Source organism: Rhinopithecus roxellana, chromosome 3 (assembly GCF_007565055.1).
Source record: "Rhinopithecus roxellana isolate Shanxi Qingling chromosome 3, ASM756505v1, whole genome shotgun sequence".
Classification (NCBI taxonomy): domain Eukaryota; kingdom Metazoa; phylum Chordata; class Mammalia; order Primates; family Cercopithecidae; genus Rhinopithecus; species Rhinopithecus roxellana.
The window spans coordinates 3,147,343-3,174,715 of NC_044551.1; the positions used below are offsets into that span (position 1 = coordinate 3,147,343).

General features: G+C 40.7%; 1 protein-coding gene, 1 long non-coding RNA gene and 1 other non-coding gene across 4 annotated transcripts in view; 2 read left to right on the forward strand and 1 right to left on the reverse strand.

Annotated features, from left to right (window-relative positions):
* Positions 1–1,616: 1,616 nt before the first annotated feature.
* On the reverse strand, positions 1,617–15,740 carry LOC115896506. The gene is made up of 3 exons (XR_004056397.1): positions 15,588–15,740; positions 13,230–13,358; positions 1,617–2,507 (listed from the first exon to the last, which is right to left on the reverse strand). It is a non-coding gene; the product is annotated as an uncharacterized LOC115896506 (long non-coding RNA).
* POC5 (POC5 centriolar protein) overlaps positions 15,684–27,373 on the forward strand; it is a 37,960-nt gene continuing 26,270 nt past the window's right edge. For both annotated transcript variants that reach the window (XM_010352826.2, XM_030927627.1), the window contains exons 1-3: positions 15,684–15,866; positions 20,296–20,393; positions 25,659–25,797. In XM_010352826.2, coding sequence (XP_010351128.1) covers positions 20,310–20,393; positions 25,659–25,797 — 223 coding nt within the window. In that variant the 5' untranslated portion in view covers positions 15,684–15,866; positions 20,296–20,309. The remainder of the gene's footprint in view (positions 15,867–20,295; positions 20,394–25,658; positions 25,798–27,373) is intronic.
* LOC115896626 lies at positions 23,946–24,049 on the forward strand. Its single transcript, XR_004056540.1, has one exon. It is a non-coding gene; the product is annotated as a U6 spliceosomal RNA (small nuclear RNA).

Sequence of the window (27,373 nt, forward strand, 5' to 3'; positions counted from 1 at the left end):
GATCTGGTTTTATGTATTTGCTTTTTTTCTTATTAGTAAAAATTCTAAAGGGCAAACAACATTGTATAAAATAATACTTATAATTTAGAGATACATGCACAATTTAATATTGTAATATAAAATAACAGTTAATATTGCATCACAGTTCTCCAAGTATTTTCAAACCAAATTTTTATTATGAGTATAATCTTCTGGTCCTATGGTTTAATTATGCAGAACTTTGTAACAACTATTATAGTAGCAAAATATATGTGAAATGGGCTAGCACATTGCTTGATGGATAGCAAGTACCCAAGTACTTTTTGGACTGAGTACCCAAAAAAATGTAAGAAAGTCCTCTGCCCTATCTCTGGAAATTACATCTGCTGTTCCTAGTATTTTACTATTTTCTAGGAAGAAACTCAAACTTAAATTGCTCACTCAAGATTCACATGTAGCATGACTGGAGGGTCTGGGAAGTACATCAGCAACAGTAACAGAGTTAAAACTTGTGAAGCAGGCTGGGTGTGGTGGCTCTCACCTATAATCCCAGCAATTTGGGAAGCCAAGGTGGGAGGATCACTTGAGGTCAGGAGATTGAGACCAGCCTGGCCAATGTGGCGAAACTCCATCTCTACTAAAAATACAAAAAAAATTATCTGGGCGTGGTGCACGCGCCTGTAATTCCAGCTACTCAGGAAGCCGAGGCAGGAGAATCGCTTGCAGAGGCTGCAGTGAGCGGAGATTGTGCCATTGCACTCCAGCCTGGGTGACAGAGGGAGACTCATGCCTGTAATCCCAGCACTTTGGGAGGCCAAGGCAGGCAGATCACCTGAGGTCAGGAGTTTGTAACCAGCCTGGCCAATATGGAGAAATCCCATCTCTACTAAAAATACAAAAATTAGCTAGATGTGGTGATGGGCACCTGTAATCCCAGCTACCCGGGAGGTTGAGGCAGAACTGCTTGAACCTGGGAGGTGGAGGTTGCAGTGAGCCAAGATTCCATCACCGCACTCCAGCCTGGGCAACAGAGTGAAACTCCATCTCAAAGAAAAAAAAAAAAAAAAACGTTGTAAAGCAGTTATGTGCACTCTAGCAGGTATGTGACCTCTACATAGTTTGACTCAAGAGTCTTTTTCTAGAAAGATACTTAAAGGAGTGTTAAGGCAGTCCAGGCACTTGCCAAGGGCAAAGGGCCAACGTGAAAAGAGAAAGGAAATTTTGAGTATTGCTCTTAGTGCACTCTGTGTGTGGCTTGTGCCAAGATTCTGGTAAATGAATCCTAAATGAGAACAAATGTAAGCAGCTGAGAATCGGTTAAGGTAACATTAGTTAGCTGCTGTAACAGACTTCAAATGTTCAGCAACTTGTCACAGTAGAAATGTAATTTTTAAAAATTGTGGTAAAATACACATAACACAATGATACAATTTATCATTTTAATTATTTTCAAGTATACAGACAATTTATCATTTTAATTATTTTCAAGTATACAGAAAATGTATTTTTTTTTTTTTTTTTTTTTTTTTGGAGACAGAGTCTCACTGTGTCACCCAGGCTGGAGTGCAGTTGTGTGATCTCAGCTCGCTGCAACCTCTGCCTCCCGGGTTCAAGCAATTATCCTGCCTCAGCACCTGAGTAGCTGGGATTACAGGCACACGCTGCCACACCTGACTAATTTTTTGTATTTTAATAGAGATGGGGTTTCCCTGTGTTGCCAAGGCTGGTCACAAACTCCTGAGCTCAGGCAATTCGCCCACCTCAGCCTCCCAAAGTCCTGGGATTATAGGCATGATCCACAGTGCCCAACCCAGAAAATGTATCTCTTGCTCCCAGAACAGTGCAAGGTGGATGTCCTGGCTCTTTCTGTCCCCTATTCTGACATTCCTTGAGGTATTAGAGCTGGCAGAAGAGGAAAAAGAGAATGTCAAGGAGACACACCCCACTTCTTAAACTCCTTGACCCCGAAATGAGACACATCAGCTCTGTTCACATGGGTGTGAGCTAGTCCTATGACTCCACTAAATGTAAAGGTGGGGTACAGGGGTTCCGAATGTTTTTAATGTGTGTGTGGCTACTTCTTGACACTCATTCTACATAACGGAATTTTAGCAGACAGCTAGTCATCTCTGCAAAAAGCTTCTTCACTAAATTCTCCCTGCTCACTGGCAACACCAGGAAGCATGACTTTGGAGCCCAGGAGACAAAAGACACAAAAAGCTCCTTTCCACTTCAGTAGAGAACTTACTGGTGCTTTGAAGTCTTTATCACATCAATGCCACTACCAGTGTCTGCATCAGCAGAGTGGAACACTAGCAACCTTCTCAACCAGAGATGCCAATACATGCAGCAAAGACATCAGATCTTCCACTTCCATACAAGACTTCCAGCAGTGCTACCTTCAGCAGATGAGAGAGAGCAGAGGCACTTTTTCTGGGAGTGGGAGGTTACAGCACCTTTGACAGGCACCAGCAGAGTCTCTATAGGTATCTGAGGTCAGCAGCAGGTCATCTGAGAAGGAGGAGATCCTAAAGGAGAGGAAAAATATGGCAAGCTTCTCACTGTACCTGAGAAGATGCTCTGTGTGACTGTTCATTTGTATGGACCCCTATGATTAACAGGAATTAGTTAGGAGTAAGGCTGTGATCATTAATTTTTTGTGTCAACTTGACTGGGACATGGAGTGCCCAGATATTTGGTTAAACATTATTCTGGGTGAATCTGTGAGGGTTTCTGGAAGAGTTAACATTTGAGTCGGCTGACTTAGTCTCAGATTGCCCTTCCTAATGTGGGTGGGCCTCATCTGATCCTTTGGAGGCCTGAATAGAACAAAAGGGAGAATTCATTCTCTCTGCCTGTTTTCAAGCTGGAACATCAGTCTTCTCCTGCACTTGGACTGGACACCACAGGATCTCCTGGGTCTCCAGCTTGCAGATGGCAGATTGTAAAGTTTCTCAGCCTCCATAATTGCATGAACCAATGAGCCAATTCCTTATAATGAACACACACACACACACACACACACACACACACACACACAAATTCTGTTTCTCTAGAGAACAAAGGCTTTGTTGTCAGACTGTTGGGAATCAAACAAAAGAAATATTCCTGGGACCTTGGCTTTACTCCAAAGCTGCTATCAGCCTGAAACTGCATTTCTGCAAAACCATTTCCCTGGGAGAAAGATCAATGTCTGAGTAATGGAATAGCACGTGGGACGTATCTTCACTTACAGATCTAGGAGCCGCAGTAAGCCCTGGAACCCAGTCCCCACCTTCAATTACAGCAGCTTTGAGGCAGGCGATGAACATCTGCTCAAAGCTATGCTCTGGTTTGAATGTGTCCCTGAAGTTCAAGTGCTGAAAACTTAATCCCCACCCCCATGCAGCAGTGTTGCAGGTGGGGCCTAATAAGAAGTGATTAGGTTGTGAGTGATCTGCCCTCAGGAATGGAGTGATGTTGTTATTGCAGGTGTGCGTTATCAAGAGAGTAGCCTTGTTACAAAGGCGAGTTTGGCCCCCTCTTACTCTCCTTCACTCTCTTGCCCTTCCCCTTTCCACCATGGACTAATGCAGCAAGGCTTTCACTTAATGCCAGCCCCTTAATCTTGGACTTCCCAGTCTCCAGAACTGTAATAAATAAAATCATTTTCTTTATAAAATATCCAGGCTGTGGTATTCCGTTGCAGCAACATAAAATGGACTAAGACAAGCTATGGAAGGAAAAGATGAAAAGATAAGCTATGGAAGGAAAAATGGCGCTCAGGATCACACACCCATCATGAATGAATTAGGATGAGGTGCTACTTAGAAGGGGAGGTGAAAAGCTGAGCTTCAGCAGGGTGGATTTGCTGGCCACTGAAAAGAAGAGAGGAAACTGGAATGAAGAGAGGTTGAGACTTCAAAAGCCCAGAACCCTGGAGACTTCCAACGTGCACAGCTGTCAGAACTGGACTCCACAATCGGAAGTCTGGAAGAGTGTCTTCGGGGTTTAGGGAGGAAATTTACTTCAACCTCCAGGGAACCAGCTATGAAGCTTGGAGTGTCTAGAGCAAAGTTATAGAGAGGCCTGATTGTGATAGAGTGAACAATGCTAAAGCTTAGAGCCAGAGAGAATACTGGTCTTGCTAGAAGCTAGGACCCTAATTGACCTAGGGCAAAGTGGCTCTCTGGCCAGAAGCATCAATATCACATGGGAATGTGTTTGAAATGCACATTCTTGGGCCCAACTTCAAACCTGCTTAATCAGAAACTCCCACAATGAAGCCCAGCAACCCATGTCCTAGTAAACTGTCAAGGTGAGGAAAGAAAAAGAGGTTGATCTGAGGAATGTGAGCCTTTCCAAATTATTAGGCCCAGAGAGGCACTGAAATGAGACAGCAATCACACCCTACTCCCTTCTTTGAGCTATGTATTCATCTCTTGAAACTGCTTGCTATTGCCACAAGTTGATATAAATTAACCTAATGCCACACTGGACACTAAAACCAACACCCTATAGTTTAACAATGTCTAGCCAATCACTAATCAATGTTATTTCTGTAAACCAATGAGAATTCCTGACAGATGACTTTGTATCAGCCCACTCCCTGCCCCCTCTTTCTGCCTTTAAAAATCTACTTGTATCCCAGTACTTTGGGAGGCCGAGGCGGGCGGATCACGAGGTCAGGAGATCGAGACCCTCCTGGCTAACACGGTGAAACCCCGTCTCTACTAAAAATACAAAAAACTAGCCGGGCGCGGTGGCGGGCGCCTGTAGTCCCAGCTACTCGGAGGCTGAGGCGGGAGAATGGCGGGAACCCGGGAGGCGGAGCTTGCAGTGCGCCCAGATCGCGCCACTGCACTCCAGCCTGGGCGACACAGCGAGACTCTGTCTCAAAAAAAAAAAAAAAAAAAAAAAATCTACTTGTAACTGCTACTAATTGGAGTATACATTCAGGACAACTTGCATCTATGCTCCCAGGTTGCAATCCTCAAACTTGGCCCAAATTAACTCTCTCTGCGTATATTAATTTTGCTTTAGCTTCTTCCTTTTAGGTCAACACAGGTTATTTTGATGCACACTAGGGAACACAGGAGACTCAAGCAATGTTGGGTCAGGGAAAGTTTACATAGGGGAGGAAAATGGAGGGAAACACATGGGGGTAAGAATAACCCATTCCCAGAAGGTAGAAGCTGAAAGAATGTTCTCAAAGGGACCATCTCTCAGACCTATCCATAAAACTAACTTGTATCAACTCCAGGTTATAGTAATATTAGTTTAGTTTGGCACCTACACCAGACAAATAAGCTGATTCGCAAACCAAAAACTAGAGTCAGTATCTACCACCTCAGAACTCAGGAAATTGAAAATGGTGAATAATTACTATGAAGGTCTTTAACACTTCAGGAACTTTTGTAACTTGTACAAACTGGTTTTTAAACTCCAATCTAATTATCATAATTTATTTATGTTTTTTAAAAAATCTTTCAATGAAGAGACAGTCTATTCTTCATTAGGAGTAAAGGAAAAAACAGGGACTCTGGGGGAAAGAAAATCCTAATACATGAACAGTCTCGGAAAAAGAAGAATTCTAAGTAATAGTGATGGGCAGATATTTTTAGAAGAAAGCAAGTTAATTTTATGAAGACTCAAGACAGGAAAGGGACTTCCTTCTAAAAGATCGTTCAACAGAAGGCTGTGCTTCTGCAACATAAAATAGCACATTTCTTCATCCAAGTTAAACATAAACATTTACATAAAATAGCACATTTCTTCATCAGAGTTCAACATAAAGATTTACAAATAAAAATGGACAAATGGATTACATCAAGTTAAAAAGCTTCTGCACAGCAAAGGAAATCATCAACAAAGTGAAGAGACAACCCACAGAATGGGAGAAAATATTTGCAAATTACCCCTCTGACAAGGTATTAATAACCAGAATATATAAGGAGCCCAAACAACTCTATAGGAAAAAATCTAATAATCTAATCAAAAATGGGCAAAAGATTTTAATAGACATCTCTCAAAAGAAGACATACAGATAGCAAACAGGTATATGAAGAGGTGCTCAACATCACTCATTATCAGAGAAATGCAAATCAAAACCACAACGAGATATCATCTCACTCCAGTTAAAACGGCTTATATCCAGAAGACAGAGAATAACAAATGCTGGCGAAGATGTGGAGAAAAGGGAAGCCTTGCACACTGTTAGTGGGAATGTAAATTAGTACAACCACTATGGAGAAGAGTTTGGAAGTTCCTCAAAAAAACTAAAACTAGAGCTACCACATGATCCAGCAATCCCACTGCAGAATGTATACCCCAAATAAAGGAAATCAGCATATCAAAGATATATCTGCACTCCCATGTTTGTTGCAGCACTGCTCACCATAGCTGAGATTTGGAAGCAACCTAAGTATCCATCAACAGATGAATGAATAAGGGAAATGTGGTACATATACACAATGAAGTACTATTCAGCCAGAAAAAGGAATGAGACCCTATCATTTGCAACAACATGGATGGAACTGGAGATCATTATGCTAAGTGAAATAAGCCAGGCACAGAAAGACAAACATCACATGTTCTCACTTATCTGTGGGATCTAAAAATCAAACAATTAAACTCATGGGCATAGAGAGTAGAAGGATGGTTACCAGAGGCTGGGAAGGGTATTGAGGGGCTGGCGAGGGAGATGGGGACAGTTAATGAGTACAAAAAAATAGAAGGAATGAATAAGACCTACTATTTGATAGCACAACAGGGTGACTGTGGTCCACAATAACTTAATTGTACATTTAAAAATAACTAAAGGAGTATAATTGGATTGTTTGTAACACAAAAGATAAATGCTTGAGGGGATGGATACCCCATTCTCCATGATGTGATTATTTCACATTGCATGCCTGTATCAAAACACCTCAAGCACCCCATAAATATATACACCTACTATGTACCCACAAAAATTAAAAATTAAAAAAAACTAAAGAAAAGTCAATAAGCCATCCTCCCACAGGGTTAACAAGAATTCTAGACAGAAATATAGTTATAATTATATTAATCCAGCTGCACTTTGGCCCACTTCCTTGTAACTGAAAGTCACTAGATACTGACCATTTGTATCCCCATTGTTCCTATTGATAGAACTGCTGACATCAGAATTAAAAGCTTCTGTTTAAGGATTGCTTGAGATTTTTCAGATCCTGAGTTCCAGGGAAACAGTTCAAAGACCCTCACAGAGGAATAAGCAGGAGAATACAGTTTCTTCATCTCCCTGTCCCATGACTTCACCTTGCACTCTTCAAGCAATCAACAATCTCCACACTTTGGCCCACTCCAAGACCTTTAAAAACCCTAGCCCCAAACTCCTGGGCAGATGGATTTGAGATTTCCTCCCATCTCCTCATTTGTCTGCCCTGTAATTGAATCTCTTTCTCTTCTGCAACCCAGTGTCTCAGCATATTGACTTGCCAAATGCAATGGGCGATGATGGTCATTTACTTTAGCCATACTAATTCATCCTTTAACCAATTTCATATATTGAGTGCTAATGGATGGATTCAGGGCCATTTAAATTGAGTTTTCCATTTCTTATCACCACACTTATTCCACTAAGGCAAGTCACCTGAAGACCTTGCTAATGAAGATTAGTATCTCCATTAATCAGACTTAAAATAGACCCCAACTGGTGAGCTACAGGATGGAGACTGTGACCTAGGATCCCCAATCTCCTTTTACCTATCCTCTCACAGACTGTGAAATAGAGACATATTAAGACACACACAGGCTGTGTATAGGGAAACTAGTATTTCAACTCACACAGTAACTTGCGTGAGATTGGGAGATACAGATGCTCCAAAGGGGCCAGGAGCATGGCAGCCACAGGATATGTCTCAGAGCAGAAAACACGTATCTGTTTCCCACTAAGCTCGTCATGTCTACTCCTCTCCTGCTACCTCACCATCAATTCCCTAAGTTCAATACATTTTTTGTAGCCTCCTCTAAGTAAATAAGTGTATCACCACTCCTACCATATCATTATTTTTCTTTTTCATAGGCATTCAAGACAAAAATACAGGAAGCTTTTTTCTCATTTAGCATTATTCCTCCTGTTGGTTAAATCTACTAGCCTTGCAACAGTATGGTTTTCTACCATACTGCAAACAACGCTTGCAAACAATGTTTCAGCCCTATTATGGACTCATAATAAGATTTTCATTTTTCTGTAGGAAAATGCATTTCAAGTTACAAACAATAGATCTACAATTAAGCTTTGGGATATGTTTATAGATGTGAGGTAGACTGATTGGCATGACCCCTTGCACACAAAAGGCAACTACAAAAAAACAATTAGAATGGTGCTTTCAAAGACAGGAAACAAGTTCTTCCACAACATTTCAAATCTGCTTTAAAATACCAGATCTAGCGTCTCTTCCCTTCCTTCCATTAAAAAAAAAAAAGGGGGGGGGAGAAGAAAGGATAAAGGAAGGAAGGGTCATAATTTAGAATTGCATAGATTCTTTTTATTGAGCTGAATGACCCTGATCTGCAAACTCACCCTCAGAAGCCCTAAAGATCCAAGAATACAGCATCTGTATGGTACTCAAACTCAGTAATATTGTTCTCTGAAAAGCTAATTAATCCTGCCTCTCACAGCTAGTGCTAGAGTGTTTTATCAGGAGAAAGAAATGCTAAGGGTAAGGAAGTTTTTATATGGCTATAAGAGACAACTAGAGAGGTTTAAGAATGAGTGTTTATAATTAGGAAGAGCAGAAGGTTGATGATGAGGGCCAAGAAATGAACTCCCTTCTGCAATAACAGAGCCAGGCCTGTAGAATCCAGAGAATCAAAATACTCTGAATAAGCCCTTAGTCCACAGCAAAGCGGTGAACTGTCTCATATGTAGACCACTGTGTCCATAATAACCATCATTTACTCTACATTTTTGCCTTATTGATAGGGTCTTTCTCCTTCTGCTCTGCCTCAGTTAAATGGCTCTCAGAGTGTGAAGAGGCTGTAAATAGACTGTGTATTCTAACTACAGAAGTTCTATTTGGGACCTGTATTGTGAGCCACTTGGTCAAAATTAATTTACCACAATCTTTGCACACCGTCCTACTTGAACTCAGATTTCACCATCAAGTCACTTTTCTGACTTAGAAAAACCAGGGCATTGTTTCCAGGAGGCCAGTGCTAAAAAGTTTACGGGGAACGGAAAGCTCTAGAGGCTTTTGCTTCTCTCAACTGTGGAGATTAAGTTATTACGTCAGCCACTTGTACCCTGGAGAAACAAATTCCAGCCTGAGAGGCTAAAACAAAGGCAGGTATATTTGAATTGATGAGTGGGTAAGATGAAAAAGAAGGGAAGATAATCTGTGAGTCTAGAAGTCTGGTAGAAAAGCAGATACGGGGCTAGCTTGTAAAGAATTGAGTCCTTAAAACAGAACTACCATTCAACTCAGCAATCCCATAGCTGGGTAAATATCCGAAAGAAAATAAATTATTCTTCCAAAAAGACACCTGCACTCGTATGTTCATAAGAGCACTATTCAAAATAGCAAAGATACGGAATCAATCTAGGTGCCCATCAATGTTGGGTTGAATAAAGAAAATGCGGTACATCTACACCATGGAATACTACACAGCCATAAAAAAATAAAATCATGTCAGCGTGATGGGCTCATGTCTGTAATCCCAGGACTTTGGGAGGCCAAGATGGGAGGATCACTTGAGGCCAGGAGTTCAAGACCAGGCTGGTCAACATAACAAGACTCCATCTCTTAAAAAAAAAAAAAAAAAAAGTGTCCTTTGCAGCAACATGGATGGAGTTGGAAGCCACTATCCTAAGCAAATTAACAGAGGAACAGAAAACCGAATACTTTGTGTTCTTACTTATAAGTGGGAGCTAAACATTGGGTGTTCGTAGGTGTAAAGATGCAACATGCAACAATAGACACTGGTGGACTACTGGCAGGGTGGGGAGAAAGGGCTGAAAGACCATTGGATACTATGCTCACTACCTGCATTATGGGATCATTCATATCCCAAACCCCAGCATCATGCAATATACTCATGTAACAAACCTGCAAAGGTACCTCTTGAATCTAAAATTAAAGTTGAAATTATATTTTTTTTAAAAATCAAATTCTTAGGGAACATCACGGCAGCCTCTACCTAGATGTAGGCCCTAGTAAGGGCCCTGTCCCTAAAATCTGCACCCATCTCCACTCCCACTCCAGATCTCACTCTCTCTCTCAATCTCTCTCTCTCTTTCTCTCTCTCTCTCTCTCTCTCCAGATTTGCAACTCAAATAAAGCAAATATAGATCCCTCTTGGTCTAAATTCCTCCTTCATAAAATGAAAGTAACAGACTAGACTGTGGTTGCTACCCTGGACAGGAGTCATCAGTTTTAAAGATCCCTAGAGTGAGGAATGTTCTCTTAAAGTCCCAGCTAAACAAATAATAGGGTGAAGAGATAATATGGTGAAGGATTTTTAAGTGAATCATGGATGACCTTAAAAAGAAACAGGTTTCAAATCAGTGCGCTAACACATGTCCAGCAAAAATAACATAGGTATCAACTCTTTCCACTAATATTATTATTAATATTATAATAATAATTTCCACTAATATGATTATTATTCCACTAATAATCAGAATAATAATCATATTAGTGGAAATTATTAGATGCTTTCCAACAGGTGCCTAAAGTCATCTTAACTTTATGCCTATATCTTAGGAAAGGCTGGATCCCAGATCTCAAGAATCCAAATTCTATGTTCTTTCTACGTCACCTGGCTGCCTTACTTTAAAATTTTGCACAGCGCTTTCACATACATTACTTCTCAACAACTTTATATACCCATCTGCAGAGGTGTAGATGTGGTGTTAAAAGCCATAACAAATTGACCCTCAAATATAAGGACATTTTTAAAAATGATGCTTTCTCATACTACAGAACTAGCAGGGGAGTTATATTCCACATGGTCATGCAGCCCAACATAGTGGGAAAAGAGAAGACTTGGAGAAAGCATACCTAATGTCTTAAATCCCAGTTCAGAAAGTGGTACACTGCATTTCCACTCACACTCTATGGCTTCTGGTCTCACTTAATTGATAGGTAGGTGGAAAATGTAGTCTTGCTATGCAGCCATATGCTCAGCTTCAATTATTTTACTAGAGCAGGAGGGAACTGATATTGAGAGACAGAGAAAGAGAGGGAGACACAATAGATTTAGGTTCAGGTCCTGGTTTAGATATAGAGTTAGATTTTATATGTTCTAATACTTTCTCAATTTTAAAAAGATGAAACTCAAGCATATAAAGAATGTACACCTGTCCCAAAGTTTCCTACCTGATAAGTGGTACATGTGGGGACTCCAGCATAGTCCTTTTGGTGTTTGGTGGGGCTTGGTTTAGGAGAGCTTTGGATGCCATGCAATACCATGGAAGGCTTTTGGATAGGTGATGCAATCCAGTGCTATTTTAAGAAGATAGTTATCAGCAGTGTGAAGAATGAGTTGTAGAAAGAAGAAATGAAGGTGTACAATCAAGAAACAGTCCAAGCCAAATTCAGCAGTGGCTTAACCAAAAACATTAGAGATGGAAAGAAGACAGGCACTAGAGGACGTTCAGAACTTGGGGCCCATGGAAGGGCCAAGACATGGGGGACCTCCATATTGTCAAACACAATAGTCACTTCACTAGCATTTTACTGAAGCCTCTGCTGGTTTTCCTCCCACTTCTCCAGCACCTCCTTCTCAGTCTCCTTTGCTGGCTCCTCCATTGCTACCCAACCTCTAAACATTAGAGGACATCAGGGTTCAGTTCCAAATCCTCTTCTCTACTCATTTTGCTCTCCCCTACTAGATTGTCTCATCTAGTTCTTTGGCTTTAAATTGCATCTGTATCAGTTGTCTGTTGTCATAATAAGTTTATGTAACAAACCACCCTAAACACAGTGATTTAAACAATCAATATTAATTGAGTTCATGTCTCTGTAGGCTGTCTCGGTGGTTCTTAGATTCACACACCTGTTGGGGAGTCAAATGGCTATAGGCTGACCTAGGATGGCCTTGGCTAGGATGACTGGGGCAACTTGGCTCTACTACATATGTCTTTCATCTTCCAGTAGACTAGCCCAGGCATATTTTCCATGGTTATAACAGAGAGCAAGAGCAAGCTAAGCCAAGCACATAAGTATTTTGAAACTTCTGCTTGCATCATACTTGTTAACATTCTATTGGTCATTAGCAGAGAAGAACTCCAAGTGAGCTTACATAGCACTGGACATCAATACCTGGAGAGATGTAGAATTGGAGCCATTTTTGCAATCCTCCACAAAATCTATATGCAAAAGCCACCCAGTTTATATATCTAGGCAGCGACCTCTTTTCTGAGCTCTAGACATTAAGTTCAATGGTCTAACGGATACTCCACTTGGGTATCTCCAGGCATTTCATGTTTAAAGAATGTTTAAAATTGAATTTTGATCTTCCCCTTTCAAAACCTGCTTGTCTTCCAGTGTTTTTCTCAATATCTGATGCTGCCATCCACTCAGTTACTCAAGCGAGAAACCTGAAACCTGGAGTCCTTAACACTTTTCTCTTCTTCATCTCAGATACAGTCCAAGTCCTATCACCAAGTCCCATCAATTATACCTCCAAAACATACAGTTGGCCCCCATATCCTCAGGTTCCACATCAGTAGATTTAACCAACCATAGATCAAAATTACTCAAAAAAGTAAAAATTTTAAAGTAAAAAATAACACAAATAAAAAAATAAAATATAACAACCATTTATATACATATATTTATATTATGTTAGGTATTATAAGTAATCTAGAGATTAATATTTAAAGTATATGGGAGGATGTGTGTAGGTTATATGCAAATACTATACCATTTTATATAAGAGAATTAAGCAGCCTCAATTTTGGTATTTACATTGGCGGGGTGGGGTGGGGAGGGGAAGACAGCGGGAGTGGTCCTGGAACCAATCCCTAGGAATAGCAAGTGACAACTGTATCTCATTTCTGTCTTCTCTCCGTCTCCTTTGCCACTCCTCTAGTTCAAGTTGTCCTCATCTCTCTCCTGAACATCTAAAATACATCCCATTGAACTTAAAATCTCAAATCCTTAACAAGTCCTGCATAGTTGGGCCCCCACCTCCATCTGCAGCCTCATCCTGTGCCACTCTCTCCTCACTAAGTTCCAGTCTTACTGGTATTTGTTATTATCCAGATACCAGCCCTTTCTTACCTCAAGACCACGGCATGCTGTCCCCAACAGAACATCTTGAGTGATAAGAACATGGACTCCGACGCTGTTCTTACCAGCTGCGTGAACCTGGGCAAGCTGCATAACCTCTCCGTGCTTCAGTTTCTCTATCTGAAACATGAGGATAGGAATAGCACCCACGTTAATTTAATTCTCAGTGAGCGAATTCCTATCCTCATTTTTCAGATACAGAAACTGAGGTACAGAGACGTTATGCAGCTTGCCCAGGTTCACACAGCTGTTATATATTCCTATGTGTGGTGGATTTGTTGGTTTGATACTGGTTTTTCCCATTAGACTCTTAGTTCCATGAGGGCAGACTGTGTTTTGCTCACCACTCTCAGCACCAACAAAAATTTGCTTTGCCTATGACAGATGTTAAGTATCTGTTGAATGAATAAATAATTATGAAGAGTTCAAACTGGCAACCAAGTTATTATGGGTTTGTGGGGGCTTTAAATTCTCTCTCTCTTTCCCTCCCTCTCTAGGAACCTTGAGAAAAGATATCAGTTCTAAATTCATAACATCCAGACAAGATTCTGTCTCTTCCTCTCTACAGTTTTACAGGAGAATGGGGATTGCTGACTAAATGGTTTTCAATAAAAATCTCTCCTTCCCCAAAAGGAAGACAGAAAAGAGGAACTTGGAACCTACTGGCAGAAGGGCACCAGAAGAGTGATTCGGTATCAATTATAGTGTATGGGGTCACCAAAAGGCAATTCAATTTAAAAACAAATACTAGAACCAAGTATGAATTTGCAGCTATTAATAGGAATTTGTCCTATATAATAAGCATGGGGAAAAAAGGCGGGAGAACAAACATAACTTATGCCAAAGAAACTTCTGGTGCTCTTTCTTATTTCATTGTTTGTAGAGGTCTGGTTCTGCCAACATGAAAGTGAGACCCAGGCTACGCCATTTTTATCTACAGAAAAAAAGAAACCTTATCCTGGAGGTAACAGAAGGGAGCCTGAAAACTCACCCAGATCTCAGTATTTGTTCTTCAGACTGGAGAACCCCAGTCTGGGCTACTTAAGCACCTTTGCCATCTGGGTCCTTATACCTCTAGCCTATCTGTTGCCAATATAAGTTGAAAGACTATATGTTTGTGTGTTAGGTGTTTTAGATGTATTAATTCTTTTAATCTCCTACCACCTTACTATGTGAGTAGTATTATCCAAGTTGACAGTGAGTAGATGGTAAAGCTTATTCTAAGGTCAAAACTTCACCAGAAGGCTCTATCTTGAAGTCTGACACATTTGAGATTAGTTAAAACTAGACTGCCAATTTTGTTTTTTTGTTTGTTTGTTTTTTGAGACAGAGTCTCACTCTGTCACCCAGGCAGGAGTGCAGTAGTGGAATCTTGGTTCAATGCAATCTCCGCCTCCTGGGTTCAAGGGATTCTCCTGCCTCAGCCTTCGGAGTAGCTGGGACTACAGGCATAAGCCACCACACCTGGCTAAATTTTGTATTCTTAGTAGAGATGGGGTTTCACCATGTTGGCCAGTCTGGTCTCAAACTCCTGACCTCAGGTGATCCGCCGGCCTTGTCCTCCCAAAGTGTTGGGATTACAGGCATGAGCCAACGCGTCCAGCCTAGACTAGCAATTTCTCAAAGCGTGGTCTGCACACTCCTGCATCAGAATCACTGGCAGTGTGTATTAAAAATTCAGATTTCCTGACGGTGTCCACGACCGAAGGAATCAACACCTCTGGCCGGGCGTGGTGGCTCACGCCTGTAATCCCAGCACTTTGGGAGGCCAAGGCGGGCAGATCACCTGAGGTCAAGAGTTCGAGACCAGCCTGGCCAATACGATGAAACTCCATCTCTACTAAAAATACAAAAATTAGCCAGGCGTGGTGGCAGGCACCTGTAATCCCAGCTACTTGGGAGGCTGAGGGAGGAGGATCTCTTGAACCCGGGAGGCAGACGTTGCAGTGAGCCGAGATAGTGCCACTGCACACCAGCCTGGACGACAGAGCGAGACTCCACCTCAAAAAAAAAAAAAAAGCACCTCCAAGTGATTCTGTTGCAGGGGATCTGCGGATGATGCAGATTTTTTTGTTTTTGTTTTTAATTTTTTATAGAGAAAGGGTCTCCCTATGCTCCCCAGACTGGTCTCGAACTCCCGGGCTCAAGCGATCCTCCCACTTCGGCCTCCCAAAGTGCTGGGATTACTGGCATGAGCCAGCACACCTGGCTCAGAATTTCGTATTGTTCTTATGCAGACGAAAGCATGAGGACTCATACCTAGGCTACCGGAATTGTTGAAAGCCAACAGCACCCGGCATTAGCCATCTTCATCCCTGCTAAACAGCCTCTAAGCAAACCCCTACCGACCTGCGGAGCCAGGGGGCGGGGCTCTCCAAAGTAATTCCGGCTTCTCGCGGCACCGGCCCAAAGCCCCGCCCCCAGCTCTCGGACCAATCAAACGGCAGATTGCTGAGCCAAAGGACCAATGCACAGGGCTGTCCTTAATTCCTCCCAGCAGTTTGAAACTGTCAAGTTGCTCCCTAGGTAGCGGCTGTGCTTGCTGAGTCTGCACTTGCTGAGACTGCAGCTGCGACGCGGCTAGGAGGCGCAGAGCGAGGAGTCGGGATTTGGTCGCGAGCGGCGACGGTGGGTAGCAGCGCTCTGGGCATACCCTGCGTCCCTGCATCCCTGGCGAAAGTAGTGGAGTGCGATTTAAGGTTCCTTGGCGCGGGCTTCCTCCCCCGGGACTCTTCCCCAGACGCGGGTGATTCAGCTGTTGTGCCGGAAGGTCTCAAAGTTCCCCTCCGAGGCGTGCAGGAAGAGGAAGAGAGGTGTGAGGGATGCTGAGCGGTTACTGTCATCAGAGGCTCCTGTCTCTTAAAACGTTGAGAAAAACTAACCATGTATGAGGCTCTGTTGTGCTTAAGTAAGATTTTTCTTTAAACAGGCTGGGTCGGAAGGTGATGGAAGAAAACTTCTGGCCTTTTGCTTACTGCAATGACTTTTCTCCTCTGCTTCTAGTCCCTGCCTTGGGGAGGGGCTGGCGCACCCCCTCTCCTTGCGTGCAGCTAGGCCTGATGAAGGGCACAGGGCACATCACCCTGCTGCTAGTCTGCATGTTAATTCGCTCTTCCTTTGACTCTTGGTGGTTCCATTTGAATTCCCAGAGCCCTGTTTTCCTGTCAGTCCAGTAATTACCAAGATGTTATTTTATGTCTCTGGCAACAGAGAAGCTCACAAAAGTTTTGGTCTTGTTTTCTGATACCTTGAATTAGAAACTACTGAAAATGTAAGCAGTTTTCATTTTTCTCCTTCGTTTCTGAACCTAGAAACAGGAAAATGCTACTGTTCTAAAGTTTCAAATAACTCATACTTTGTTGGCATAAAGCAGGGCAGATGGGAGATAGCATATTTACCAAAAGTGCAGTGGGTTTTTTTGTGTCTGCAGTGTCCGTATTAAGAAACAGTTTTTGAGATCTGACCGTACTTAACTAGCTCATTTTTAAAATAATCAGCACCACCCCACTCCCCACCCGTGTTACCTACCTGGTCTCAAATCCTGAAGAAAGAAGTGAATAAAAATATAAATGGACCAAGTTATCCCAGTGGTAGATTTGAAGTCAGTGAAGCAGCCATTCTTTGCTGCAGATACATGCTCTTATTTTATCCTCCCTAATTGGCTTAACTAAAGACAGTCATGCTGAGATTTAGTTTACTTAGCATGTGTATGCACAGTGATACTCACTGGAAAAAGTTGAACTTTCCTTTCCACAATCTAGTTCCAGCCTGTGTTTCCATTCTATTTTTGCACTTTTCCCTGTATCTTACTTTTCTACTTCAATTTCCTCATCTCTCATTTATTTTTCAGCCCACTGTAACTGAGACCTGAAATTGTTTTACTTTCCACTGAAATTGTTCAAGCAAATGTCACAGCAACCGCCTAATCGCCAAATTCTATCCATTCCTCATGGTTCTTTGGCATCTAACTCTGTTCTCTTTTCAAAGTTTCTCAAAGTTGTGATGCTGCTCCCATGGTTCTAATGTTCTGACTTTGCTGACTCCTTTGCTGACTGTTCTCTTGCCCTTTAGATGTTAGTGGTTCTGGCTTTAACCCTCTTCTCATTCACAGTCATAGTCCTCAACTTTATTAGGGCTATAGTCCCCTCTGAACACATATTTAAAGCTAAAGATCTTCTTTCTAGAAAAATACACATTTGCATTTGTGATGAAAATATTACATACAAGTTGGGTGTAGGGACCTGATATGCTTAGGTTTTGTGTCCCCACTCAAATCTCATCCTCAATTGTAATCTCCACATGTAGTGGAAGGGAAGTGATTGGATTATAAGGGTGATTTCTCCCATGCTATTCTCATGATAGTGAATTCTCACGAGATCTGATTGTTTTATAAATGGAGATCTGATTGTTTTATAAATGGTAGTTTTTCCTGCACTCTCTGACTTACTCTCTTGCCTGCCACCATCTAAGATGTGCCTGCTTCCCCTTCTACCATGTTTAAGTTTCCTGAGGCCTCCCCAGACATGCGAAACTATCAGTCAATTAAAATTCTTTTCTTTATAAATTACCCAGTTTGGGGCAGTTTTTTGGGAATTTTTATGTTTGGTTTTTTTTTTTTTTTTTTTTTTTTGAGGCAGAGCCTCACACTATCACCCAGGCTGGAGAGCAGTGGCGCGATCTCAGCTCACTGCAAGCTCCGCCTCCTGTGTTCACGTCATTCTCCTGCCTCAGCCTCCTGAGTAGCTGGGACTACAGGTGCCCACCATGCCTGGCTAATTTTTTGTATTTTTAGTAGAGATGGGGTTTCACCATGTTAGCCAGGATGGTATTGATTTCCTGACCTTGTAATCTGCCCTCCTCGGCCTTCCAAAGTGCTGGGATTGCAGGTGTGAGCCACCGCACCTGACCTGGGCAGTTCTTTTTAGCAGTGTGAAAACGTACTAATACAGGACCTCAGGATAAGAGCTTTTTCTCACACTCCTTTTTTGTAGGCGACCTCATCCATTCCCTTTTTTAAGCAGTTCCCGTTATGCCAATGATTCCTCAAACTGGATCTCCAACTTATACCTTCCAATGCGGGGCTCCCACAATGCTTAACTCCAGGAAACACCATTCACAGTGTAGCCATTGTGAATGGCAGTCCTTGGAGTGGTGCACTGCATAGCCAGTGTGACCACAGACTGCAAACTTGCAGCTTTACCCTGGTGCCTCAGAGGCAACCTCACACCCAACTCACCTGATACGGAACTCATTGTCCTTCCTTGCAACCTGCTCATCTTCCTACCTTCCTTGCTTTGGTGGGTGGCACTATCCATCTAGTTACCCAAACCAGAAATCTGGAAGTCACCAACAGTTATTTTTAACCCCTTGATCTATTGATCATTTTCTCTTTCCATCACCATAACACAGTTGTGTTGTAGTCATACCCTCCATCCCCTTCCCATTGCTATTTCGTAGACTTAGATCATCATTTATCTCCTTAATTACTATCAAAGAGAGCATTTATGTCTTAGACTACTGCAGTCAGCTCTCAATTGATCTCTTTTCTTTTCTTTTCTTTTCGTTTCGTTTCGTTTCATTTCTTTCTCAGAGCCTCACTCTGTCACCCAGGCTGGAGTGCAGTGGTATGATCTCAGCTCACTGCAACCTCCACCCCCAGGGTTCTAGCTATTCTCCTGCTTCAGCTTCCCAAGTAACTGGGATTACAGGCACCTGCCATCATACTCGGCTAATTGTTTTGTATTTTTAGTAGAGACAGAGTTTCGCCATATTGGCCAGGCTGGTCTCGAACTCCTGACCTCAGGTGATCCACCCACCTTGGCCTCCCAAAGTGCTAGGATTACAAGCGTGAGCCACCGCGCCCGGCCTGATCTCTCTTTCTTAATATCCAAATTCATCCTCAGCGCTGCTGGAATGATCTTTCTGATCATGTAACTTTTAAAAAATATTTCAATAACTTGTCTAAAATAAACACCCAGATTTTTAATATGACAAATCTTGACCTTCCGTGATCTGGCTGCTCCTTACTTTTTGTTTCATCCTTAGCTAATCCTTGCTTTGCACCCATTGCTTTGGCCTTACCAAACTGCTTGCTGTTCCTGGCATACATGTCCATGACTCTGTGTCTTTGCTTACATTGCTATACTGCCTAGAATATCTTCCACTGTGTTTATACCTTTTATCCATCTTTCAGGATGAGACCTTCTCATCTTTCAGATCTCAGCACCTGGGTCATCTTCTCTAAAAACTTTCTCTGACTCCTTTCCTGCTTATTTACAGTCATGCAATCTTACTCCATGAAAAATAGCGACTCCTACCTCTCTACTTTGTATCTGTTATTTTAGGGCCTATCAGCAGTTTATTCAGCAGTCGGTCACTTATATAATATACATGCCTGGCCCTCTCTACAGATTGTAAACTCCTTAAGAATAAGGACTTCATTTTACATCCCTCACCAATGTCTTACATATTACTGATATTCAGATAGTTCGAATAGTCACTATTTGTTCTTTAAATAGTTTGGTTACTTGTTACTAAAAGTACTTTTAATAATTTTTTGATTAGGACTTTCAACAAATTATGCATGTATTTGATTCTGTTGTTCTGTATAAGCTCACTTTTCTTAAAATAATATTTCCAAAGGTAAGTTTCCCAAGAAGGGAATTTGCACAAATTGTTTGTTCTCTCTTGGTTCTGTATCTTAGAGGAAAGTACAGAGCACCCAGGTTGTCACACACTGCTCAAGAACAGTGATCACAATCTCTTATGCTCAACAGGCCCCACTGGGAATTTTTCTGAAGATCCTCTATTTTTCTGTAACCTTTCATGTATTCTCATCTCCCTGACTACATTATAAACTCACTAATATTGGGACTGGGTCTTCAATTATTTTTTGCCCAGTGATTTTTGCCTATAGGTATTCAATATGTTGAATGAATGATTTTAACATATCACATGAAGATTGCAGATTTGGATACTGTTGCACTTATATATATCTGGAAAGGATTTTATCCTAAATATCAAGGAAAAAAGCTAAAGTTAGCTTCTACTGTTTTAGAGCATTTGTGCAGAATGTCATCAGATGAGGAGAAATACTCACTTCCAGTTGTGCAAAATGACTCCAGTCCAGGCAGTTCTGTCTCTTCGAATCTTCAGGTAGGAAAAAATTTCTAAATTTATCATGATTTTTTTTATTTTAAACAAATGAATGTAAGGGAAAAGTAGGATTTTTAAAAAATTTTTTCATTCAATTTGCAAGGGAGTTTTTCAATTTATAATATCAAACTTTAGGAATTACTATACATATTTTAGGAGTTACTTTACATTGTTTTAACTTTTCAGAAAATATTGATGAACTCTTCAAACACTGTACAAAGGCTTCAACCAACACAGAGGCAAAGCCGAAATGTTCAAGAAACATTTTTTCTTTAAATTTTTTTCATTTTAGCTACCTCTCATGAATGTTACTTTCACTTTTAATGCAAATTAATACAATATCAAACCATCCAAAGTTCTAGAGCTCAAGATTCCCTTGTGTTCTACTTGCTGAGGTTTGGTCTCTGTTGTCACGACATTCAGTACAATCTGCTGCCCAGGCCCTGTACGTTGATAGATAAAATGAAATGGGTCAGTTGACTACAGCAGATGTGGTATTTGCATGAAATGTTTTAAATTTCTCTTATTTCTAAATATTTCATCATCAAAAATATGGATTTAGATTTCTAGAGTAGAGTTTAAATGAGAGAATAATGACATGGTATATTCTAAATTTTACAGTTATATTACTCAAGAGAAAAGGCTGTTTATGCCTAAGCATATGAAATTGTTATTGATTCTGTACAATATGAGAAAAGCTTTAGGAAAATATTTTATGAAACAAATTTTCTCCTTTAATTGAAATTATGGATTTCAAAATGGGAAAGGTATTGGGAAAATATCTGAATATTTACTAGGATAAAAGTAGTCTGGAGTTGTGGCAGAGCTTTTGTACTCTAGCCTTCCCTTTTGATGGTACCTCTCCCATGTAGTCCTCTCTTCAGGTGACAGTACTTCCTCCACTCTTCATCGCTCTCTGGTTGAAACTTGAAGATAGAACTGATTAACTCGTTTATACTAAAATGTAACCACCTCGTGAGCGCTCACATTGTCATTTTGTCAAGAGACAAAGCTTTAAATCAAAAGAATAAATCTCTAGAGTGGAATTTTAGAGAGATGGAAGAAGAACCTGCCAGAAATTATTTTGTGTTATTGGTTACCCACCTATAATGTAAGCCCAATTGAGAGTCTATTACTTTCAACTAATATTCCTCCTGGTTCTTGGACTGAAGTTGAAAGCCTCTCCATATTCCCTGTACATACATTGTTATTACTTTGGATTTCACTACTGGAAACACTTCAAAATATAAATACAAAAAATAATCTTAAAAATAACATAAAATACATATTTTTACATATGTAGTAAATATGTAAATCCAAACATTTAATACAAAAGCCCCTCATAAATCAATATTCCTCTTAAGGGACTTTTTTGTTACCCTGTCTGTTATGTGAATGCTTCATAAGCCAGAAGGTGGCAAATGCTGAGGGATGGGCAGCATCCATAGTGCTTATACACTGAAAATTTCCTCTGACCACAGCTCCTATCAGCCAAGTTGCTCTGACTCTAATGGTTGAGGCATGGGTGGAGCTATATTTCAGGGTCATATCAATTCAGCTCTTGGGGGTTGGGGAGGAGGCCAAAATTACAAGTTTTGAATGTTAACACAGGTTGTGTTTGGCAATTAAGAAAGGCAATATTATTTATTTTGATTCTTAATTTTGAATTCTTATTTTTAAATAACTCATTTGGCCTATCTACATATATGAAACTCTAAAATAGTCATATAAATAACTGATTTTTTAAAAAGTTTTTCTTGAAATAAGTTGGAATATATGATCCTGAAATACTATTGACATATAATTATTTATTTCCCCTGTAAGCCATAGCAATTGTGGTAAAATATATGAAATATATGAATATGTATGAAATATATGATTTGAAATATATGTTTGGATCTTTTTTTTCCTTCTCTTATCCAGAACAGAAGTCAGACTAGGGAAGCCACAAGTGAAAGCCACTGACTTCCACTTCTCCCTCCGTTCCTACAGGCTGGAGGTGGTAATAGGCTAACTCTGAGCAGAGCTGACTTGGCTAAATCTAGTTGTAACTGACACCACAGCAGGGACGTTATAAAAAGCTTATGAACCTCACAATATAAGATCACCATCATATTAATCTGCTCAGGCTACCATAACAAAATACCATAAATTCATAGGCTTAAACAGCAGACATTTTTCCTCTCACAGTTCTGGATCACAGCCCAATAGAGTCAGTTTCTAGTGAGGGCTCTCTTTGTGGATTGCAGGCAGGTGCCTTCTTGCTGTGTCTTCACATGGCCTTTCCTCAGTACAGTATGTGCAGGTGGGAGGAGAGAGAATGCAAGCTTCCTGGTGTCTCTTCTGATGAGTACATTAATGCTATCAGGACCCCGGCCGATGGCCTTATTTAACCTTAATTACTTTCTTGGAGGCCTCATCTCCAAATACAACCACACTGGCTGTTAGGGCTTCAGCATATTAATTTTGAGGGTACACAAATATTCAGAGTCCATAACTCCATAATGGCCACACTTTTATATATTCTTTTTTTTTTTTTTTTTTTTTTTGAGACGGAGTCTCGCTCTGTCACCCGGGTTGGAGTGCAATGGCCAGATCTCAGCTCACTGCAAGCTCCGCCTCCCGGGTTTACGCCATTCTCCTGCCTCAGCCCCCGGAGTAGCTGGGACTACAGGCGCCCGCCACCTCGCCCGGCTAGATTTTTGTATTTTTTTAGTAGAAACGGGGTTTCACTGTGTTAGCCAGGATGGTCTCGATCTCCTGACCTCGTGATCTGCCTGTCTCGGCCTCCCAAAGTGCTGGGATTACAGGCTTGAGCCACCGCGCCCGGCCCACACTTTTATATATTCTTAGCCAAAATCAAAAGTTTATTTTGGCTGTTTGGGAAGTATAATAGTGCTTTAACAGAAACCAAGTAAGGGTGGCTTAAGTGGGTTCCTTACAGTTTGATTCTCTCTCTCGTAAATTCTGAGCTGATACATAGTCCTGAGATCATCTGAGGACCCAATCCCTTCTCTTGTTGCTGTGCCATGAGCTGTTGACCGTGTTTGCATTGTCAGGTACTGGTGCACTGACAGTGCACCACCTCTAGCCGGTGGGAAGAGGGGACTAGAAGGAAGCAGCTTCCTTTTTAAGGACTTCACCTAAAGTTGTATGCATCATTTCCATTCGAATCTCATAGACCAGGTCTCTTGGCCACACCTAGCTGCAGAGGAGGCTGGGAAATGTAGCTGGATGGCCATTTGCCCAAATCAAACCCTGGGGCTTTATTAAGTTAAAGAAATTAAAAAGCAATGGATGCTGCTGGATTAGTTACAGCCTCTATGCACTTGAAATTTTGTGTATTAGTTTATTAGAACCAACTCACATTCAGGTTTACAGGAACTAGTAAATGTCTTGTGTATGGCCTCAATTTATCAAACTCTTTGGGAATTTCCTTTTGATAATTGGAAAACCAATATGCTTTGGAAAGTGTATTGTTTTTAACTTAAGGGTATTTAAATCTATTTAAATAACCGTAGTTACTTTTGTCAATGTAAAAATTAAATGTTGGTGCTCACTTCAGCAGCACATATACTAAAATTGGAGCCGCACAGAGATTAGCATGGTCCCTGTGCAAGGAGGACATGCAAATTCGTGAAATGTTCTATAATTTGTTAATATTTTTTAAGTTTTATAATATAAATCAATGTTGTATTGTGATATCCTAAATGATTTGTTTCCTATTAAGAGCCTTCCATCTTGGTGATAACTATTATGTAAAATACTGATTTTTATTTGCTACTAGGAAATGTTAGTTTAAAACTCAGACAGATGTTTATTGTCATGAAGGTGACATCGCTAACAAAAATGGTTAATTATAGCAATATGAAGGAGATTCTGGTTGAATTTTCTAAAGATTTTATCTTTGGAATATCTCTCTCTTCCTTTTCTGTTGTTAGCCTTAAAGTATATAAAAATCAGTATTTGCTATACCTAACATTTACTGCATGTAAGTTTCTATGTTAAATACATGAATCAGGCCGGGTGCTGTGGCTCACACCTGTAATCCTAGCACTTTGGGAGTCCAGGGCTGCAGATCAAGAGGTCAGGAGTTCGAGACCAGACTGACCAACATGGTGAAACCCCATCTCTACTAAAAGTACAAAAATTAGGCAGGCATGGTGGTACAAACCCGTAATCCCAGCTACCCAGGAGGCTGAGGCAGGAGAATTGCTTGAACCTGGGAGGCGGAGGTTGCAGTGAGCCAAGACCATGCCACTGCACTCTAGCAAGACTCCATCTCAAAAAAACAAAGAAAAAAAGAAAAAATGTAAATTAAGGTAGAAGCGCAAACCAGGTCACTCTAGTACATGTAATTGCCATAAAAGCTAGCAGTTTTCAGTATATAAAAGCATAAACCTTTTTTAAAACAATTTTACTTAAAATTCCAATATAAAAAAAGAGATGAAAACAAAACTACAGTAGTGTAGATTTATTTTGTAAATTCAAATATGTGACATTTATTTCTCACAAAGTCAGTTAATAAAAACAGTTAAGCTGCCTTGATAAATGTACATTTGAAATTGGGGGTGAATAGAAGGCCATTGTGGTTTTATAAGCTGAAATATCCAGTTTGCTTCTATATTTTGTTTGGGTTACATAATTTTTATTTAATTCTGAAAATGGTATCTTTTTAATAGCATGTCCCATCTTCAATTAAAGTGATCTGACATCTAAAATTAAGTGATAGAGCACTTTTGATTCAGTGTTGAGTCACTCACAGAATCTTATCACCTCTTCAGACTTTGTTGTTGTTTCTCCAGAGACAGGATCTTGCTCTGTCACCCAGGCTGGGGTGCAGTGGTGCCATCTTGTCTCACCGCAGCCTCCAGTTCCTAGGCTTAAGTGGTCCTCCTGCCTCAGCCTCCTGAGTAGCTAGAACTACAGGCACACACCACCACGCCTAGCAAATTTTTGTAAAACATTTTTTGTAGAGATCTCGCTTTGTTGCTCAGGCTTCAAGCCATCCTCCTGCCTCAGCCTCTCAAAGTGCTGAGTTTACAGGCATGAGTCACTGCGCCCTGCCCTCTTCAAACTGTTAATCATAAATGTGAAAATCACACAAGAAGCACTCAAAGAACTCAAGCTGGGAATAAGTGCTAAAACTTTGTAATATAATAAGCATGTGACTCTATTATGGTAATTAAATTCCTTAAAAACAAATTCAGTTGAATATAACATTGTAACTGTTACACTACATTATTGATTATTGGCCTCTCTTAGGAAGAATATGAAGAGCTGCTTCGTTATGCTATAGTGACTCCAAATATTGAACCCGGTGCTTCACAGTCATCTCATCCTAAGGAAGAATTGGTGCCAGATGTCAGAATTTCTACAATTCATGATATTCTTCATAGTCAAGGTTATATATATTTTTCAAGATATCTCTTAATTTAACATATTACTGAGTTTATTAATGATCCTGACAGGATTGTGAAAATGCCTGTCCAGATCAGGGATTCTTCTCGACCATTTGTGTGTATTAGTATCATCTAGGGGAGCTTTTTACAGTTTAATGTATTATTCCTGACTCTCATATGACAGCTTGATTTTTCTTTGAACTTCATTTGACTCTTACTTTTATGAAGAATAATAAAGTTGAAGCAACACTATGGCAACTACATGGCTTTTAGGTATGTTGTATCTCAGTACTTGTTCCAACAGTTTTATGCCAGGATTAACTTGAAAACTAAATGCCCAAGCCTAAAATTAAAGATGGTAGCCCTGAGAGTCTCTTAAATTAACTTTACGAACCTCATGCTAGTGCTTTATCAGCGGTATTTATATGGGCCTGGAGGACTGTTTGAATAATTATCACAAAGGTGAACCTATCTGTGGACCATGTCAGCAATAGAACTGAAAGCTACTACAAACCAGGATGTGTGTTGATAGATGAGTGAAAGGTGGAGGAAAGAGGATAAAGTTCCTTTAACCTCCATTCCTTATTCAGGTGAAGACAACATCCCAAACTCTAAATAAATGTTCTTTCAAAGGGCACAGAAAGCCTTCCTAAAACAGTCCTGATAAGGAACAGTTATCACACTATAGGCATAACTCCAAGGATCCCTGTCCTTGAAGGCACATGATATAGCCTACTCAGAGGCCAAAGTCTCCTGGGCTTCTGCTAAGTCATAGCTCTAGTGTCTGTTGTCTCTCACTGTCTGTAGACATGGATTTTTCACTGCCCCTCGGTCTTGGGCCTATTGCAGTGGAACAACAAATGGGACCACAGGATGAGAGCCTTAAAATATAGGCCAGGCAGTGGCTCATGCTTGTAATGCTAGTACTTTGAGAGGCTGAGGCAGGAGGATCACTTGAGCTCAGGAGTTTGAGACAAGCCTAGGCAACATAGCAAGACCCTATCTCTACAAAAAAATTAGCCAGGCAGAGCAGCCTATAGTCCCAGCACCTCGGGAGGCTGGGGTGGGAGGATTGCCTGAGCTCAGGAGTTCAAAGCTGCAGTGTGTCATGATTATGCCACTGCACTTCAGCCGGGGCAACAGAGCAAGACTCTGTTTAAAAAAAAAAAAGAAAGAAAGAAAAAAACTTTCCAGATGCTATAGTTAACAGTTCAAGGTAATCACCTGGGATTTAAGACCATTGCTCTTTTCTCTTATGTAAAATAGCATTTATTTATTCTCTGCCATTTCCAAAAAGGATTTGAGATTGAAACACACAATATGTAGTAAGTTTAGATATTCTTTAGTCATCTTGAGATTCACAAGTAGACTTTGTTAAAGTCTTCTATGTAAATTCATCATCCCACATTCTCTTTATTCTTGGTATCTCAGCTGCTTGATACAAGGCATGATATGTGGAAATTGACAACATATGTATAAGCCTCTAACAGTCATTCTTGAGAGGTTTTTCCCAGTTTCCTTTTTGCCATCTGTTGACTACAGGTTCCTGAAGTGGAAGCCAGGAAGTCCTTGTTTGGG